The sequence below is a fragment of the Talpa europaea genome, assembly GCF_964194135.1.
Source record: "Talpa europaea genome assembly, chromosome: 16".
NCBI lineage: Eukaryota > Metazoa > Chordata > Mammalia > Eulipotyphla > Talpidae > Talpa > Talpa europaea.
Genome location: NC_140084.1, coordinates 18,329,667 through 18,349,247, shown reverse-complemented (window position 1 = coordinate 18,349,247; position 19,581 = coordinate 18,329,667). Strand labels below are relative to the sequence as shown.

Genomic DNA, 19,581 nt, shown 5'->3' with positions numbered 1-19,581 from the left:
ACCTTGCTCAAGAGGTTTGTACTGAGGTCTCCCCTAATGAGACACCATGAAGTCAGGCTCATAGGAGGCACAAGCTCAGCCCTCTCAGACGGCAAAGACCAAGGGAGGAAAACTATTCCTGTAAATGCCTGTCCATTACTCAACTTGTTAAAATGAATTCCAGATAAACCACGATCTATTTACCTCTCCTCCTCTTACCTGTGAGTGTTGATTGCATACTTACTACATGCCCAGGCGCCAGGCTTAATGTTGGATGAATGGAAAATAGGAGCCCTTGCTCAATGCTTGCTGACTGCCCAGGACTCATTTTAAGTGTTCTCTCTATAATCCTACTCCTCCGACTATCAAATGAAGCAGAAAACATTTCTTTCTTAGTGCTGAGATCTCTGTTGTAAAAAAAGAATAAGCAGAAAGTACCTAAGACATCCACAGAATGGATGGAGGTTCACATGGGACCAGCAGAAAGAATGATCAGAGAGGCAGGGAAACCCCAATTCAGGGGAGGGTGGTTAACACATGTAATAAATACTGCAGAGCGGTCAAGAGCTTGGTGTTTGGGATATCAACAATGGGGGCCAGACTAGTCAAGGAGACCTGGTGAGAACTAACATCAGATTAATAGGGGGCAGCTGAGTTCCAAATCCAAAGCGCTGGGCCACAAAGGAAGGGGAAGGGACAGGGCAATGGCTGAGGGTGGTCGGTGATTCAGAGGCTATTTTTAAGTCTATCCATGAAAGGGAAAAAATGAGGAAGGGGCAGATGATAAGAAGTGGGAGCGTGGCCCAGGCCTGATTCTTTTTTTTTTTTTTAAGATTTATTTATTCATGTATACAAGAACAGGGGTACAGGACAGATGTGCAGAAGGGTGAGAGAATTCACCAGAGACAGAGTAGAAAGCAGAACAGGCAGATGGACTGAAAACACTACTGAGGGGAGCAATAGGCAAGACAGGAGAGGTCTGCCGCGCCATGTGGGTATCTCCCTGGCCAGCTGGGAATCGAACCTGTGCTGCAGAGGCTGCGGACAGAGCTGTGCTCAACCGCCTGCACCATAAGGGAGGCCCCAAGTCTGATTTTTCCTCCTCTAGCCACTCAGCTCAGGCTTCTTGCAAGGAACTGAGGGGCATAGGGGGCGGGTAATTACCAGCTGGAACCAGAGGGTGGTAAGGAGGGAGCTGGTGAGGTGGGTGAAGAGCAATTTGGGCTTTGGTGGTTACCGCAGGCAGTACCTCTGTTCTGCACCTTCTCCACCACTTTGCTGTAGGCATCTTTTATCTGCTCTGGGACAGTGATGTCCAGCTGGAGCACGGTGAGGTGCTTGGAGCAGGTTCTCCGCAATTCTTCTGCTCCTGAGCCCTGTGCATTCAGAACTCCAGCAAATACAGTGAAACCCAGCTGGTCCAGATGCTTGCACAAGGCATGGCCAATCCCGGAATCGCTTCCTGCAATACAAAAGGAGCTTAAGCCAAGTGAAGGAAGAAAGGATTTTATGAAGAAACAATGCTTGCTGTTTATTGGTGATTATCCATGTTCTTGGAGACAATGAGCCTTGACACTTCTTTATTTGCTAAGTGAGACATCGGCAGACAAGCCAAAACAGAGAGATTTTTTCTATATATTAAAAAAAAAAGATGAAGTAGAATTTGGGGTGAAGGCATAACTGGAAGGCTGATACTCCAAGGAACAGCCAAGGAACACAGGAACAAAAACCAATACACCAGGGCCTCCCTGGTGGCGCAGCGGTTGAGCGCTGGGTTGCGAAGCTGCCCGCAGCCTCTGTGGCGCCAGTTCTATCCCCGGCTGCTCCCCGGCCACCAGAGGAGGATCCCATGTGGCGCGCAGACCTCTCCTGCCGCCCGCTGCTCCCCTCAGCTGTGTACTTTGGTCCTTCTGCCTGCTCTGCTCCCTGCTCTGGCTCTGGTGAATTCTCTCACCCTCCCGCACTTCTGACTGTACCCAGTGCATGTATAAACAAAACAAACAAACAAATAAATAAGTAAAACATGCCTCTATTAAAAAAAAAAAAAACCAATACACCAGGGGGAACATTTTCATCCCTTTCTGCTGGGTGATGTAACCAACCTCTATAACATCTTCAGTAAAACATTCACTACAAACTCAGTCTTGCTCTTTAGAGATGCACACAGTGCAAATATCTGCAATCTAGGTTGTCACTCCCATTGTGTCGGCGAGGAAACTGAAAATGAATCCCAGAGATAGCAGGCATGGACTCAGACTCTGCCAGATCCTAAATCCAAGTCCATGGCTCTTCATCACCCTAGACCAGCCACCTTCTCCTTTATCTACCTAAGCAGAGAAAGGAAGCATGAGGAAGCTGAGCCTGAATGATTCTCTTGTGGAAAATAACTAATTTAGAACAAGATTGGAGTGGGGAGTGGGCCAGGAGCCTTAGATCAGTTACACTGTGAGATCAGTTTTTCACAGTGGGGTCTCCCATCCCTGAGGCACCCCACCCTCTGCTCCTGGTGCTCAGTAGTAGGCACAGTCAGATATACTGGGGCCTTGGGTTCTAAAGCTCCCAGTTCCCCTGACAGGTGTGTGTCATACTGGATGGCACCATATCCCCTCAGCAGAGAGAATCATTCTGTGGTGCAGAGACAAAACCTATGTGCTGGGCTCCATGTGGCACATAAACACCACACCAGGGCATCTCCCAAGAAAGCGAGAAAGTTTCACCCACCTTCCTGGACCTGCTGCCCAAGCTTTGCTGCCCAAAGCTTTCACCACCTTTGAACCTAAAGTCCCCAGATGCAGGTGGGACCATTACCTTAGCACTCTTGCCAGCCCTTCTCTGGCCTTCCAGCTCACATTTTTATGTGGTCAGCACTTATGTGTGTGTCCCACCCATGATACTGAGAGCTGCCCCTTCTTCACAAGGGGATTATGGGGATTATAATCCTTAAGATTATAATCATCCTGTGTTACCCTAGCCCTGGCTCATGGACAATCTTAGAACAAGGTCAGCCAGCTTTTCCCTCCTGGAAACAATGGCCATCAGTGTTTGACCAGGAAGAAATTAAACTCAGAGTTAGTGGGGTGGGGTCAGGGCGGATAGGTGGGAGGAAGATGAAGGGGAATTGTTGGCTGCCGCTATCAAGTGGATAGGAAAAAAGGGTGAGCCCTTCTGAAGAGTTAAGAGCCAAAGCAGCAAATAGGAGACTAGTCTCAGGATCAGACAGGGTCACAGAAGCAGAGCAGTGGTCTTCTTGACTTCTGAAAAACCAAGTTATTTATCTCCTTCGCATGGATACCTGAAGACACCCTACATCCACAGAATAACTCAAACTCAAATTAGTTTGAGTGCCTTGCCTAAGCTCCATCTTTTTTCCCTTATTATGAACACTAAAACTATTTATGGCTGCTTTGGAAAAGAGACTGGCAGTTTCTTTGAGTCACCAAAAGATCCAGAAACACTGCCCCTGGGCATCTACCTGAGAAAAATGGAAACATATGTCCACACAAAGCCTGTGCACAAATGTTCACAGCAGCATTATTCACAAAAGCCCTAAGGATATTTGGAAACAAACCCAGTGTTTATCTGTTGATGAATGGACAAGCAAAATGTAGTGTGTGCACATACAATGAACAATTATTCAGCCATAGAAAGGAATGAAGTTCCTGTCCTTGTGATCGCCAGGATGAATCTCCAAAACTGTATGCTACTACATGAAAGAGGCCCATGTGGCAGGTAGAGCCAGGAGGACACCCTCTGATCCCCACCGAATTTTCTCTGAGTAGAGAATATCCTTCAAACATTGTCAACTTTCATGCCAGAAATCCAGGATCTGACTTTCTTCAGAAAGCTGGCAGGACAAGTCTGGCACAGAGTAGACATTACGCACAAAGGAGCAATGACAAGTTGAACTTTACAGAGCCCTGGGATCCTGGAAAACAGCCCAAGATTACAAAAGTCCCCACTCTGTACTATAAAGAAGACCCTATCCCAACCACTTCCTGAAGTACCCTGGTTCCCTAGGACAGGGTCAGACCCAGCCCCTCCAAATGCCCAATCTTTGTTAGATAAATGATTAAGTGAATTGTTTGTCCCCATGAGTCACTGGAACAGGTGCTTGATAAGCACCCTTTGGGGTAGATTATCTCCTGTCCCATGTCCTGGGCACTATTAGCAAACATGCCTCCATACTACAGGCTGAGTTAGGGTATAGTTAGAGTAAACCTCTCTTCTGTTATCTGCAGTGTTCACCCACTTTTTCCCCTCACCTAGGTCTTCCTTGCTTACAACCCCCTAGAAAAACATCTTTTTGTCTTTTTCTTGACACACTTGCAGATCTTATAGTTAGTGTGCCCCTTATTGCAATATTCCCACCCCTTGCCTTGTAATTAATAATCCTTTTGAATGAAATCTCTCATTATCAACTCTGGATTTGTGTAAATCAATAAGTCCACAGTACACTGAAGGTCATTCCTCACCTAAGAGGAAGCAGAGCAGAGTTACCTGACCCCACCGATCCTATCTGTATGGCCCTTTACTCTCTCCGTGATTAAACCTCTCTGACTCAGCTTCCTTATCTATAAAGTGAGTCCAATAATATTAGCTGATACCAGTTAAAATTTACCATCTGCCAAATAATGTCTGGTTCAAGTAACTACTACATGGATCTTTTTTTAAAGGCAAACTATCACCCATCCCTCCTGGTGTGGGGGGCTTTGCATGCCCAATATTGATAGATGGGGACTCGTCTCACCTGGCAGTCAGCTAAACATCTTGGTTAAGGTACAGGCTGTCTAAATCTTTTCCACATATGAGCCTCAGGAAATGTTACACTGGGTCATGTGGGGCCCCTATTTTCCCCCATCTCCCTTCCACAGGTTATCCTTGGAGATCCACAGACAGAGGATGTTTCCTACATCTGGTGTGGCAATCTCATGGCTCCAACCCAGACATCATTTCTGATTGGCTGGGCTAGAGCAGGCTTGGCTAATCGGGAAGCATAAGGCTAGGAGTCTGTGCCAAGGTCAGAAGGCCTGGGTAGACATATGCCTGGGGAGTTAGCTACTCCCCTGTCAAGAAAAACTGACCTGACCCTCCTCTCTCCTACAACCCAAAGACAAGGCTGGAAAGCTGTGTGGAGATTCCTCAACCTACTAAAGATAGAGCTTCCATATGATCCAGCAATTCCACTCCTAGGTATTTACCCAAAGGACACAGAAACATTAATTCCAAAGGGCACCTGCACCCTATGTTTATAGCAGCACTATTTACAATAGCTAAGCTTTGGAAACAACCCAAATGCCCAAAAATAGATGACTGGATCAAGAAGATGTGGTATACATACACAATGGAATATTACTCAGCAATCAAAAAGATAAACTCATGCAATTTGCAGCAACATGGATGGAGTTGGAAGGGATCATGCTCAGCAAAATAAGCCACAAAGAAAAAGAAAAAGATCAGATGGTTTCACTCATAGCAGGAATTTAGAAAACCCAAATAAGGGACCAGGGAAAAGACTAATTATAATAAAGAAAAAATCAAAATCAACAAGAAACAATAAACCAGAGATACACTAATGGGGGGCAGGGGAGAGGAGGGATTAGGGCCAAAATAAGGGGGGTGGGGATTGTATGGGGAATATAACCAAATGAGAATGCATACTGTGCAAAAATGAAAAATGATGTAAGAATTACATAAAATAAAATATTAAAAAAAAAGACAAGGCTGGGTCCTTCATGCAAAGGCAGAAGTTTCACAAGTTACCCAACAGTGGCCTCTGAAAGTAACCATACTTAGTACAGGTTGCGTGCTCACAGAATTCCAGCCAGCACCACTCACACTTTAAGTCACTGAGTCCTCCTAGCCACCCAGAGAGGTGGTTACTTGATAATCGCCAATTTATGGAGAAGGCAACTGAGACACAGGAAGGTTATGTCAATCAATTGGGAAATGGGAGCGGCAGATTGAAACTCAGCAAGATTTGGGTTATAAACATCGAGGATAGAAAATATTTAAATCTTCAGATCATAGGACTTAGCACATAACAGGTAGTCAATTAAATGCGCGTGTTGTTCAAATGTGCATTTAAGAGGGCACAGGAATGTGAATGCTTGGGGGTGCCTGACTCCAAACAAGTACTCAACAAGTGTTTGTTGAGGTGGACGCCACCCCAACAGGGGATGGAGGAAATGCTGGGGTTGCTTTCAAACTAACTTCTTTGTGATCCTTCTATCTCTAGGTTCCTGGAACTCTCATCAACTCAGAACAAACAATAGATGAGTCCTAGAGTCCTATTTGAGCAAGACTGCCGCCAAGGTTCATTCTTAAAAAACTAGTCAGCAGAGTCTCTATTTGTGTGAAATGGAAACAATATAAATGACTTCGAGTTAATAAAACTGTGTCAAAGTCAGTGGGCTGAATTGTGCTTATGCTGTTGCCACAGGGGAGCAAGTACTAGCTGGTAAGCAGAAACATATCCTATAATTTTAGGTCAAGCCTTAAATTAGGCAAGTTTTGAAGAATTCAAGCTCAGGAATTCTTGCAGGCCAGGCTCTTGGAATGAGACAAGACACCTGTAGAGTAAATGAAGATTGTGCAGGCTTTTGCGCCATTGGCCTCTGTGGCTATCACCTGTGGCCTTGAATGCAGGAGGCACTTGGGAGCTTAGGCTCGGGGTATGCATGCCTGGTGGTGGACACCTGGAGTATGGCTGGACATGTATAAGTGGGCACACCTGAGCCAAGAGACTGAGGCTGTGAGGGCAGTGTGACAGAGGATGGTGTGGCAGAAAGTGGAGCCAAGAATACTAGATGAGTCAACAAGAGAATGCCAGAGAGAGTATAGATTTGCGGGGGGCTGGGTAGCCTGCCAGCCTCTTGGCCCCCCAGGCCCCCTGCCTGCCCTGTACCTGGTTGCCTCACTACAAATGGTATATAAAGATCACTAAAAGCCTGAAAAGGCCACTGAGGGCTCCAGGACTCTCCTTTGCCCGCTTTGCCTGCTGCCTGCCAGCACTACACCACCCTTCAAATATATTGCTGGGTGATGAAGTGGAAGTGTTCACAGACACAAATGAGGTTCTTAAGAAGCTACATTCAGAAAGACAAGAGGGGTGAAATTGTAAGCCTACATATAGATTCTGGGTGTTATTAAAACATCATATAAGTAATGAAGCTTCATGATCAACAATGAGATAAATAAAAGAATAAATCATCACCCTACCAATCTAGCATAACTTTTATACTTTTCATGTTTTTTAAAATCTACTTTTTTCCTACCCATTATCTTTTAACAACTGGAGTTATAGCACACATAAAATTTACAACTAATTTTAAGTTAATATCTAAACCATTTTTATATATTTCTTCATAGTCTTCAATTCCATAATCCATAATTTCACCAGATATAATTATCCCTATTAAAATATGACAGAGAAAAAGTGAGATTCTAGATTCTGGAGCCACTTACTAGCTGTGTGACTTTGATGAATCTCTTAACCTCTCTGTGCTTCAGCTCCTTTATCTATAAAGTAGAGTGATACTAGGCCCTGCCCCATGGGGTTGTTGGGAGAATTAAACGATTTGCCATATTAAAATAATATGATTGCATCAGGCCTGGCACATGACAGTTACCAATTGGGCATCAAGTAAGTGGCAACTGTTTGTTGTTTTTAAATCCATGCTACTTTCATTGGCAAAATCTAGTTCCTGGAACCAAAAGGGTTTCAGTTCATTTCTTATCTCAGAAGATCATCACAGCTATTTTAACCACAGTGATGAACCAAACACAGGTCATGGGCTCTGCTTTCTGCCATGGTCCTCTCTGTTTCTGACTCTGCCCCTAAAACTTCGGAAGCCTGAGTTTGCCAGTATTCAAGCAAAGGCAGCATAAAGCACAGTGATTCAAAGGTGGGCACTGAGGCCACTTTCACATAGTGGTATTTTACATCTTCCTGGAACAAAAGGGTTCCGGTTCCTGGAACCAAAAGGGTGGAATGGAAACAGAAATTTCGGGCCTACTATGTGTTAATGACAGGATACAGTCTGAATGTCTGTTTTGTCTGGGGGATTTGGTAAAAGTTTGAATATTTGCAATCAGGTGATTTCCCCTGGCCATCCAGGTCAATGGCTTCTGTAGATTAACCAAGAGATGAACCATATACCCAGCCTGCATGCCTATAAGGAGTTCACCAGCTGCAGCAGAGGGTTCCAAGGGCAGCCCCTGCCACCCTTCGCTACAAGGCTCACTGCTCCATAAACCAGCATGCCTCAGACCTTAACCAGCCCTGCTGATTTGATCCTGAGGCCCCTGACATAACTGTTTCCACTGACAAAGGGCATCTGGGTCAAGAGATTTTTTTTTTCCCTAGGGAAATAAAGTAAGAAAAGACTTTACCCTCCTTTATTGATGACTTAAACATTCCATCAGATTGCACATTAACCTTGACACTGCCTCTCCCTATAAAACTCTGGGGCATTTAAGGGCATGAGGGTCACACCAGCTCCTAATCTAGGAAAGGGTCTAAATAATTGTATCACCAACACCCCATCCTCCTTAGCTGGCACTTCTTTTTTTTTTCATCACTTTTTTTTTGATAATATGAAAGTATAATTTTTTCTCTCATTTTTAAAATTTTCTTACATTGTTGTTTATTTTTGTATAATATTTGGCTTCTCTGCTCAAGTGTAGTCCCTATAAATCTTCCACCACCCATGAGCCATCACCATAGTCCCTTTTTCCCTGTCCTATTTTGACCCATGTCCCTCCCCTGCTATATGACTCATATCTATAGATTGCCTGCAAGTTTTGTCTCTCTTTTATGGGGGGGGGGTTCTTTGTTTGGTTTCCTCACATTTCTCCTTTAAGTGAAACCATTCAATATTTTTCTTTTTCCTTTTGTCTTCTTTTACTGAGCATAATCCCTTCTAGTACCATCCTTGTTGCTGCAAATGGCATGAGTTTATCTTTTTTGATTGCTTAATAGTATTCCATTGTGTGTATACACTGAAGTGGTATGTCTAACATTATGTTGAAACAAAGGCTCACTGTAGATGGAAAGTTCCAGAGAGTTACTGAAAAAGGGTCTCAAGGCCACACTCCTGACTCATCCCAGATACCCACTTAAAAGTCTCCAGCTTCTGTATCCCACCTGGCTTTAAAGTGATAATGTACACCACCACCACCACCCACACTTCAGGTAATAAATATCCAGTTGTCTAATTGTTCTGGACTCAGATTTTGAAGAAAGATCTCCTCTGAGCCCCGCAGGCATTAATAATGAACTTCCCACCTCCCCTCTGAGTGATGCCTGCTTCCCTGATGGAATTCTGCCCTAACAATACCACATCTTCTTGATCCATTCATCTTTCTTTGGGCATTTAGGTTGTTTCACTATCTTAGCTGTTGTAAACAGTGCTGCAATAAACATAGGCAGGCAAGTTTCCTTTCAAATTAATATTTTTGTTTCCTTTGGTAGATTCCTAGGAGTGGAGCAACTGGGTCATGTGGTAGCTCCATTTTTAGTAATTTGAGGGTCCTCCACACAGCTTTACATAATGGTTGGACTAGTTTGCATTCCCACCAGCAGTGTGAGAGGGTTCCTTTTTTTCCACATCCTTGCCATTTGCTGGCACTTCTAATGAACAGTAACTGTAGGGTGCCAAAGTCGTGGGAAGTAGATAAATCTTTTGTGTCAATTTTTTAATGGCCATAAATGCATTTTTTCCTGGAACATAAACTTTACAAGTAAGTTCCCCCATACTTTTGTTATTCTTATGTTAAGATAGACAACTGACATCCCAAAATAAGATGCTGTAGAGTAAATGGTTTTCAGGCTTTTCTGCCCTCCCAACCATTAGGATTGCCCCTCCTGATGGATACCTGCAGTTGTTACATTGTTGCAAACAGCCTTGTTTACTTTTGTGGGCCATGGGAGGAGCATTGAGAGATAGTCACCAAGAGAAGCAGAAGCAGAAGAGGCAGGAGAGAGAAGGGTTGAAGAGATAGCCAGAGAAAGAAGCGCAGAGTGAAGACTTGCCCCGGGCTTAGAGGCCTCTGGGCCTCCTGGCACCCCTGCCTGCCATGCACCTGGTTGTTGCAATGCATGTACTGCTCAATAAAAGCCTGAGAAAGTCACTGAGGGCTCCAAGACTCTCCTTTATCTGTCTGCTTGGATCATAGAAATCCTGCTCAGTGGCCTCCTTGCCACTACAATTGGCGCAAGTCAACAGGATGATCAGAAGCAGATGGGCATGGAGCCCTCTTGTAGGGTAAGGAAAATGTCAGGCTTTTCTCCCCTCCCGCCATCAGGATAGATGATGGATCCTTGCGGTCCTGAATGCATGCCTGATGGCGGGCACCTGGAGTAGGGTGTGGGCATAGGTAGATGGGATTCACCTGGGTTGAGACTATGCTTTTAAGGGCGGCGTCACGGGGACACCAGCAGCAGTAGAAGCCGAGAGAGAAGCAAGAGAAGCAGAAGCTGAGAGAAGGCTGGAGAGCCCAGACAGAGTGAAGACTTGCTGGGGGCTGGGAGGCCTGCTGTGTACCGGGTAAATCTCAATAAAAAGACCTGCAAAAAGCCACTAAGGACTTTGTCTCCTCCTTTACCCGGTCTGCTGGATCAGGAAACCTGCTCAGTGGCCATTCCGGCCCTTACACCTCTGAAGATCTCAGGAGGGGCTGAGGAATAGCAGACTGTATTTGTTTGCCTGTGACAACGCTGGACATGCCATGGCAACACAGGTAGTGACCAAAGTCCAGGAACTGTGGAAAGAGCTGGAGACACTGCAGGAGCACAGGAGGAGGAAAAGGTCCAGGGGCTGCAGGACAAGACCTCGCTTGGAGGAGGAGATGGCCCGAGAGAACCAGCCCAGAACCCCTGAGGCAGCAGAATTGTCAGGGACAGTACTAAATTCTTTCCCGCTCCAGGATATTTGCAGGGACAGTACTTCATCTTTTCTTTGTGTGGCTAGTTTATTCATAGCCTTAAGTCTTTTTTTTAATTTAAATTTTATTTTTATATTCCCCATACAATTACAACCCCCCATTTTGACCCCAATCCCTCCTTTTCCCGCCCCCCCACCCCTATAGAGTGTCTCTTGTTCATGGTTGTTTGTTGATTTTGATATTTTCTTTCATATAGTTATTCTTTTTCCTGGTCCCTTATTTAAGTTGTCTAGATTCCCGCTATGAGTGAGACCATCCGGTATTTTTCTTTTTCTTTTTGGCTTATTTCGCTGAGCATGATCCCTTCCAGCGCCATCCATGTTGCTGCAAATTGCATGTGTTTATCTTTTTTGAATGCTGAGTAATATTCCATGGTATATATGTACCACATCTTCTTGATCCAGTCATCTATTTTGGGCATTTGGGTACAGAGAACCCCAAAAACTCCACAGAAAAACTAATTCAACTAATCAATCAGTTCAGTAAAGTGGCAGAATACAAAATCAACACGCAAAAATCAGTAGCCTTCCTATACACCAACAATAAATCTGAAGAAGAAGAAATTTAAAAAAGCATCCCTTTTACTATCGAAACAAAAAAATCAAATACTTGGGAATAAATCTAACAAAAGAGGTAAAGGACATATACAAAGAAAACTATAAAACACTGTTAAAAGAAATAGAAGAAGACACAAAGAAATGGAAAGACATCCCCTGCTCATGGATTGGAAGAATAAACATTATTAAAATGGCCATCCTACCGAAAGCAATATACAGATTCAGTGCTATTCCAATAAAAATTTCAATGTCATTCTTCAAAGAAATAGAACAATTATTGATGAAATTCATATGGAACCACAAAAAAACCGTGAATAGCCAAAGCTCTCCTGAAAAAAAAAGAAGGGAATGGAGGCATCACACTCCCAGACATATCCTTAAGTCTTAACTTAAATGCCTTCCCCTACATTCTATGGTAGACACCTCTGCGAAGAGCCTTCTGGACTCCCTCTCAGGAGATGTTTGCTCCTGATGCTGGGAGTGCTAGCATACATCCTTCAGAAATCAGCTTCTCCAGGTTTTGGCCCAGTTACACAGTGCCACTTCAGTCCAGGACACACCCCTTTCCAAGGGTGGTCCACATTCAATAATGTATCAGTGCAGTAACACAACAACCTGGCCATTTCAGCCCAGTTTGGAGAAATTAGAAGTCATTCCCGATTTGGATTTCTTTCAGTTCACTCCCATGAAATGTCTTTTAATTCTCATTTTATTTTTTTAAGATTTATTTATTTATTTATGCAAGCACTGGGTATAGTCAGAAGCGTGGGAGGGTAAGAGAATTCACCAGAGCCAGAGCAGGGAGCAGAGCAGGCAGAAGGACCGAAGTACAATGCTGAGGGGAGCAGTGGGTGGCAGGAGAGTTCTGCGTGCCAAATTCTCATTTTAAAGATGTGGAAACCAACCCTAAAAGAATATACAGTTTCCACCATAACTCAATTAAGAAAGACAGAAGCATGATTAGAATATAAAATTGTTTTCTTACCCCTATTCACCATGTTCCATCTGAATACAGCCAATCTTCATAAATCAATGACTAGAGTATTTTTCACCTAGTGGAGTTATTTAAGACAATAACAGTTTTGAGACTATCAATCTGCTGTGCTCTTTACAGAGAAGCTTCCTAAATTATTTTTGGACATTTTATTAAATATATAGAAGAAAAGTATCAAAGCAGGCCTCCCTGGTGGCGCAAGGGGTTAAACGCAGCACTGTTAAGCTATCTGCAGCTTCTGCAGCATGAGTTCAATCCCCAGCCAGGGAGCTACCTTCATGGCACAGCAGACCCTCCTGACTCACTGGCTGCCCCTCTCAGCAGTGTATTTCAGTTGATCCGCCTGTTCTGCTCCCCACTCTGTCTCTGGTGAATCCTATTTTACCCCTGTACCTCTGACCTAACCTTAGTTCTTGTATGCATAAATAAATAAATCTTTAAAAAAAAAAAGTATCAAAGCAGAAATGTATGGTGGTGAATCCACTCGTGCACCAGCACCCTGTCAAGCAGCTTGATCAACTCACCAGAAAACTCCCTTGTGGTTCCTTCCAGCCACCCCCACCTCATGGGTCACTACTATCCTCGATTCTAACAGCACAAATCAGTTGTATCTGATTTTTTTTACTTTCAGTAAAGAGAATCATTGAAGAGGCCTTTCTGAGCCTCTTATATAACTCCTTGTCCCATATTTTTATGTGATTTGTTAAGTGGGATTCCTTTTTAAAAAGTGCCAACATTGTAAACATTCTTTACAAGAAAAGAAACACCTGTAAAAACATGTTAAGCAACTACATAAAAAAATAGTAAGATATCTCATAAAAAGTGAATTTACTTAAGATAAACATAACACAGCGAAGGGAAAACTACCCGGAGGTGTAATTAAAGTCTTAAGATGTCTGATTTCCATAATCCTAAGGTGTCTGATTTCCTCCTCTCTATCACTATCTATAGTATCATTAAAAAAAAAAAAACTTCCTTAAGAATGCTTTTGTGGGTCTTTCTCACAGGAAATACCCTGACTGACAGGATGTCATTCTGGCCAACGCATAGCCAAAAACTCACTCAGTGACTCCTGATGTATTAAGGCACAAGATGCTACCTGCCAGAATTACTATAATAATGCCTCCAAGTCCAAAGAGATCTCTGATTTATTGGAACTCTCCATTTTCTGCTTCATTAACAATCACTGCCATCAACCTAGTTCCTTTCAACAGAGACAGTAATCCTTTGGCATCCCTGTGACCACATCCTTCAGACATTGTTTATCAAAACATTCTCTCCCTGAGAACCTACTCACCTCAACACTCCTCATCAACCAGAGAGGAAATCTAGTTCCCATCCCTCCTCATGCCCAGAACACTGTGCTATTTTCTAGCTGGATTCAGGCTACTCATTTTTACTCCGTCCTTGCCACGTCTCTTCCCCATTCATGAGCCTACTCTGGCTCTCACTTGTCTGATGGATGAAGTACCCTGCTTGGATTTCTATAATCTCTATAATTTGTCCATACCCAGTCAAATTTATTGTGGCTCCCAACCTCAGAACCTACCTTTATCCCAATCAATCTGGTTTCTTCATCACCTCTGCTTTTTCCATCATTGGTGGTCCTGCCTATCCTTCTAATAACCTTTCATGTGTTCATCAATTCATTATTTCCACAGTTATTTATTAAGCACCTACTATGTGCCACTTTTTTAGATTTTGGAGGTACAGCCAAACATAGAAGCATCCAAGTCCCCTTTGTAGAGGGACATGGAGTAAATTCAATAAGCAAACACAGGTGATATCCAGTGTAAGCAATGAGATGAAGAATACAGATGGGGTGAGGATGCCAGGTTCTGTATGAAGGTCTGGGAACAGTTGAACAGATAACCCAGGGAATTCCCAGGCAAGGGAAGAGCAGGTGCAAAGGTAATCAGACAGAGATATAATTGTTAGTTGAAGAACTAAGAGGCCATACTGGTCAATGAAGAACATGTAAGGAAGATAATAACAATGAGGCACATTGGAGCGGTAGTTTAAGGCTAGGTCATGGAGGGACGGGATATGAGCCAGTGCTTCTCAACTGGGGTGACTTTGCCCTCCAGAGACATCTAACAATATCCAAAGACTCTGTCACCAGGTGCTATGACATCTAGTGAATAGAGGCTAATAATGCTGCTTAAGTCCTACAATGCACATGGATCCCCCAGAACAAGAAAGTAACTGCTGCCAATGTCAACTGTGCCAAGGTTGAGAAACTCTATGATCATGGTGAATGTTTTTCGTTTTATTCAAAGAGTAATAAGATGTCATTAGAAAGTTTTGAACACAGGAGTGACAGTAACTGACTTAGGTTTTAAAAGGATCTCTTTAGATACTGTATGATCAATCAAAATTTGAATGAGTGATACACTTATTGCTCGCCAATTATATTTGAGATAACATACTCAACACCTTTCCTAAGACAACATGACATTCTCCATTGTTCCTATGACTACTTGACATTGTATTACAGACGGTTCCATTAATTTCTTCCCCAACAGAAGGCAAATTTGATGAATTTCACAGAAGGCATTTCACAGACGAGAGAACTGAATTCAGTGTTCGTTGCCTGAACTGTGAACTATGATCTAATAAATTTTTGTGGCCCATTCCCAGGAGGACAATATCCAAATTTTGTGACAATTTCCTGAAAGGAAACTTTCTGGATCACTGGAAAGTTAAGAGGTCTAAGTAGCTATTGCTGTGCTTTGCTAATCTTAAACATCCACATCAATCATTTACTGAGTCCTACTCTGTGCTCAACACTCGAGATATACCAGTGAGGGATATAGATGTGAGCCCCATCAGCTACCATAACAAAATATACATACTTAGGCAGCAGAAATCCATTCTCCCACAGTCCTGGAAACCAGAAATCAGAGACAAGGGGATAAGCATGGGTAGGTTCTTATGAGAACTCTGTTTCTGGTCTGGAGACAGTCACCTTCTCACTGAGTCCTCATGTGGCAGAGAGGGAAAGAAGGAAGGAGAGAGAGAGAGAGAGAGAGAGAGAGAGAGAGAGAGAGAGGGAACTTTCCTGGCATCTTTATTATCCCACCTTCATAACCTCATTTAAACCTATCACCACCCAAAAGTCCCTCCTCTAAATACACAGAGTTTGGGATATTAGAGTTTTAACATATGAATTTTGAGGGACACATCCAATCAATATATAGCCCCATCCTTACAAAGTTTATATTCCAGTATGGAATACAGACAGTACATGCATGATATCAACAATAAAATGGTGAATGGTGGTGAGTCTACAAGGGAACTACAAGGTGTGTGTGAGAAATCATTAAGGAGGAAGATCTTAGAAGATTTCTGTAAGGATGTAACATGCAAGCAAATCATCAAAACATGAGGTACAATGAAAACTATCTGACTCATAACTTCTACCTCATGACATGTGGAAATGATAATCTTTTGGACATATTGTGTTAAATAAAATTTATTATTACAATTAATGCTATCTGTTTTTTTCTTCCTTTTGTAAATGTGACTACTAGAAAATGTTTAATTCCTTACATGGCTGACATTATATTTCTCTTGTAAAGTACTGCTGCATACTATTCTTTCCCATAGAAGACAGTAATGAGGAAGGAGAAAGAGGAGCAGCCCAAAGAGATGAAGTGGGAGCAGGGATGGAAACATGTGCTGAGGTTGGGAAGTCAAGTTCATAGAAGTAATGATTAAGTGACATTTGAAAAATATAGTCCGCTGTTTCTAGGGTCCCTTTATTGGGTGAAAACATGGAGTTAGTGTTAATAGTTTATAACCTTGGGAATATACTAAAAACTACTGAATTGTGCACTTTAAAGGGTGGATTTCAGTAATGAATACTGATGCAAAAATCCTCAATAAAATTTTAGCTATCAGAATCCAAAAGTGTATCCATAAGGTAATTCACCACGACCAAGTAGGATTCATTCGAGGGACACAAGGATGGTTCAACATCCGAAAATCAATCAACGTTATCCAACACATCAACAAAAAGAAATATAAAAACCATATGATAATATCAATAGATGCCAAGAAAGCTTTTGACAAAGCGCAACACCCATTCATGATAAAAGCCCTTGAAATTCTTGGGATACAAGGAACATACCTCAACATCATAAAGGCCATATATGACAAGCCAACAGCCAGTATCATTCTCAATGGTGAAAAGCTGAAAGCATTTCCATTAAGATCTGGAACAAGGGCCTCCCCGGTGGCGCAGCGGTTGAGCGCTGGGTTGCGAAACTGCGCGCGGCCTCTGCGGCGCCGGTTCGATCCCGGCTGCTCCCCGGCCACCAGAGGAGGGTCCCACATGGCGTGCAGACCTCTCCTGCCGCCCGCTGCTCCCCTCAGCAGTGTACTTCGGTCCTTCTGCCTGCTCTGCTCCCCGCTCTGGCTCTGGTGAATTCTCTCACCCTCCCGCGCTTCTGACTGTACCCAGTGCATGTATAAAACAAAACAAACAAACAAACCAGCAAACAAATAAATAAAAAGCATGCCTCTATAAAAAAAAAAAAAAAAAAAAAAAAGATCTGGAACAAGACAAGGATGTCCACTCTCACCACTGCTTTTCAATATAATACTGGAAGTCCTAGCCAGAGCAATAAGACAAGAGAAAGACATACAAGGAATCCAAATAGGAAAAGAAGAAGTCAAACTATCACTATTTGCAATGATATGATAATATACATAGAGAACCCCAAAAACTCCACAGAAAAACTAATTGAACTCATCAGTCAGTTCAGCAAAGTGGCAGGATACAAAATCAACATGCAAAAGTCAGAAGCCTTCCTATACACTAACAATAAATCTGAAGAAGAAGAAATGAAAAAAACCATCCCTTTTGTTATTGAAACAAAAAAAATCAAATATTTGGGAATAAATCTAACAAAAGAGGTAAAGGACCTTTACAAAGAAAACTATAAAACACTGTTAAAAAAAATAGAAGAAGATACAAAGAAATGGAAAGACATCCCCTGCTCATGGATTGGAAGAATAAACATTATTAAAATGCCCATCCTACCAAAAGCAATATACCGATTCAATGCTATTCCAATCAAAATTTCAATGTTATTCTTCAAAGAAATAGAACAATTATTGATGAAATCCATATGGAATCACCAAAAACCCCGAATAGCCAAAGCTCTCCTGAAAAAAAAAAGAAGGGAATGGAGGCATCACACTCCCAGATTTCAGGCTATACTACAAAGCCATAATCATCAAAACTGCATGGTATTGGAACAAGAACAGACACACAGACCAATGGAATCGAATAGAAAATCCAGAAATAAACCCACAGATTTATGGTCAACTAATATTTGACAAAGGAGCAAAGAATATGCATTGGAGCAAAGAAAGTCTGTTCAATAAATGGTGCTGGGAAAACTGGGCCACTACATGCAAAAGAATGAAGCTTGACTACTACCTCACACCATACACAAAAACCAACTCAAAATGGATTAAAGAACTAGACATAAAACCTGAAACCAGGGCCTCCCCGGTGGCGCAGTGGTTGAGCGCTGGGTTGCGAACCTGCCCGTGGCCTCTACGGCGCTGGTTCGATCCCCGGCTGCTCCCCGGCCACCAGAGGAGGGTCCCACATGGTGCGCAGACCTCTCCTGCCGCCCGCTGCTCCCCTCAGCAGTGTACTCCGGTCCTTCTGCCTGCTCTGCTCCCGGCTCTGGCTCTGGTGAATTCTCTCACCCTCCCGTGCTTCTGGCTGTACCCAGTGCATGTGTAAACAAAAACAAACAAACAAATAAATAAATAAATAAATAAACATGCCTCTATAAAATAAAAAAAAAAATCTTTTAAAAAATAAATAAATAGAGGGGGCGGAGCAACATGGCGGCGAGGAGACGCTGCGAGTAAGATCTCCCATTAAAAAAAGTTAATAGGGAGGAAAAGCGGCAGGTCCCAGTGAGAACTGGGACACGGAAGATAAACGGAGGACTCCAGCAAACTGCCCGAAGAAGAAAGTTGCCATAAAAGAGGACGAGAAGGGAGGGAAGCGCAGAACCCTGCTCCCCTCCCCCGCCCACAGAGGCGGCACTCTCCGACCGGCAGAGACGAGGGAAACAACAAACCAAAACGCCCAACAAGAAAAACGGATGCAGCAAGCGGGACTGTGAGTGGAAAGGAACTATTTCAACCACCACACCCCGTGAACGGGAGCTGAGGCGAACCCTGCAGGATCCACCACGGAGGTGAGCTCCACACGCCATTAAAGAGAGCCCCGCCCACCAGGAGGAGACCAGCACCAGCACACAGCCCCGGCCGCCCAGTAAGCTTGCGCGAAAGCGGCGCTCGGATTGCAGCTGCCCAGGGCCCTGTGCCTGCGACCTAGGCTTGCGGGGAGACTGCGGAGGCCCTCCCTGAGTGAGCAGGAACAAGGTGCCCAGGCAGGGGAGCGGGATTCAAAAGGCGCCATTCCCGCGCCACTGATCTGGGCTACAGCCCGCGTCCTGGAACTGAGGGCTTTGGAACTGAGACCCGGGCGGAGGCCCTCCCTGAGTGAGCAGGAACAAGGCGCCCAGGCAGGGGAGCGGGATTCAAAAGGCGCCATTCCCGCGCCACTGATCTGGGCTACAGCCCGCGTCCTGGAACTGAGGGCTTTGGAACTGAGACCCGGGGCACGAAATTAGGGGCGTGGGTTCCCCAAGACGGTGGGGCACAAGGCAGACACAGCACCCCAAAGCCGTTGAGGTGTACCCTACCATCCCCGCTCTGCTCCCTGTCCCACGGGGTGGAAAATCAGCTCCCCAAGGGCTCTAGGAGAGATCTCTGGTGCCACCTAGCGACTTGACCCCAGCACAGGCTACTGAAGGAGCTAGTGGCCAGCTGGGGAGTTAGCCCACACCGGGCCCCTTCTGAACAAGTAGTCTGAGCCCACAGGGAGAGCGAGCACCCACAGCCGGGGCAGACCAGGCGCGCAGAATAGTGTGCCTGAGACCAGAAGCGCAGGGAGTGTGTCCCACATCACCATTTTAGAACAGGGACATTTCTTCAGTAAAGACTACCTGCAGAAGGCTTCCCCAGGAGCCAGAGGTGAGCGGGGGAAGTTCGCCCACGCCAGACCCCCTC

At 44.1% G+C, this 19,581-nt stretch overlaps 1 protein-coding gene across 1 annotated transcript in view; it reads right to left on the bottom strand.

The window, feature by feature from the left end:
* Nucleotides 1-19,581, bottom strand: part of HSD17B2 (hydroxysteroid 17-beta dehydrogenase 2) — a gene marked incomplete at both ends in the record, with an annotated part of 64,898 nt that overhangs the window by 20,845 nt on the left and 24,472 nt on the right. The window contains one exon of the mRNA XM_084256839.1: nt 1,229-1,441. Within this exon, the coding sequence (XP_084112965.1) occupies nt 1,229-1,441 (213 nt within the window). The remainder of the gene's footprint in view (nt 1-1,228; nt 1,442-19,581) is intronic.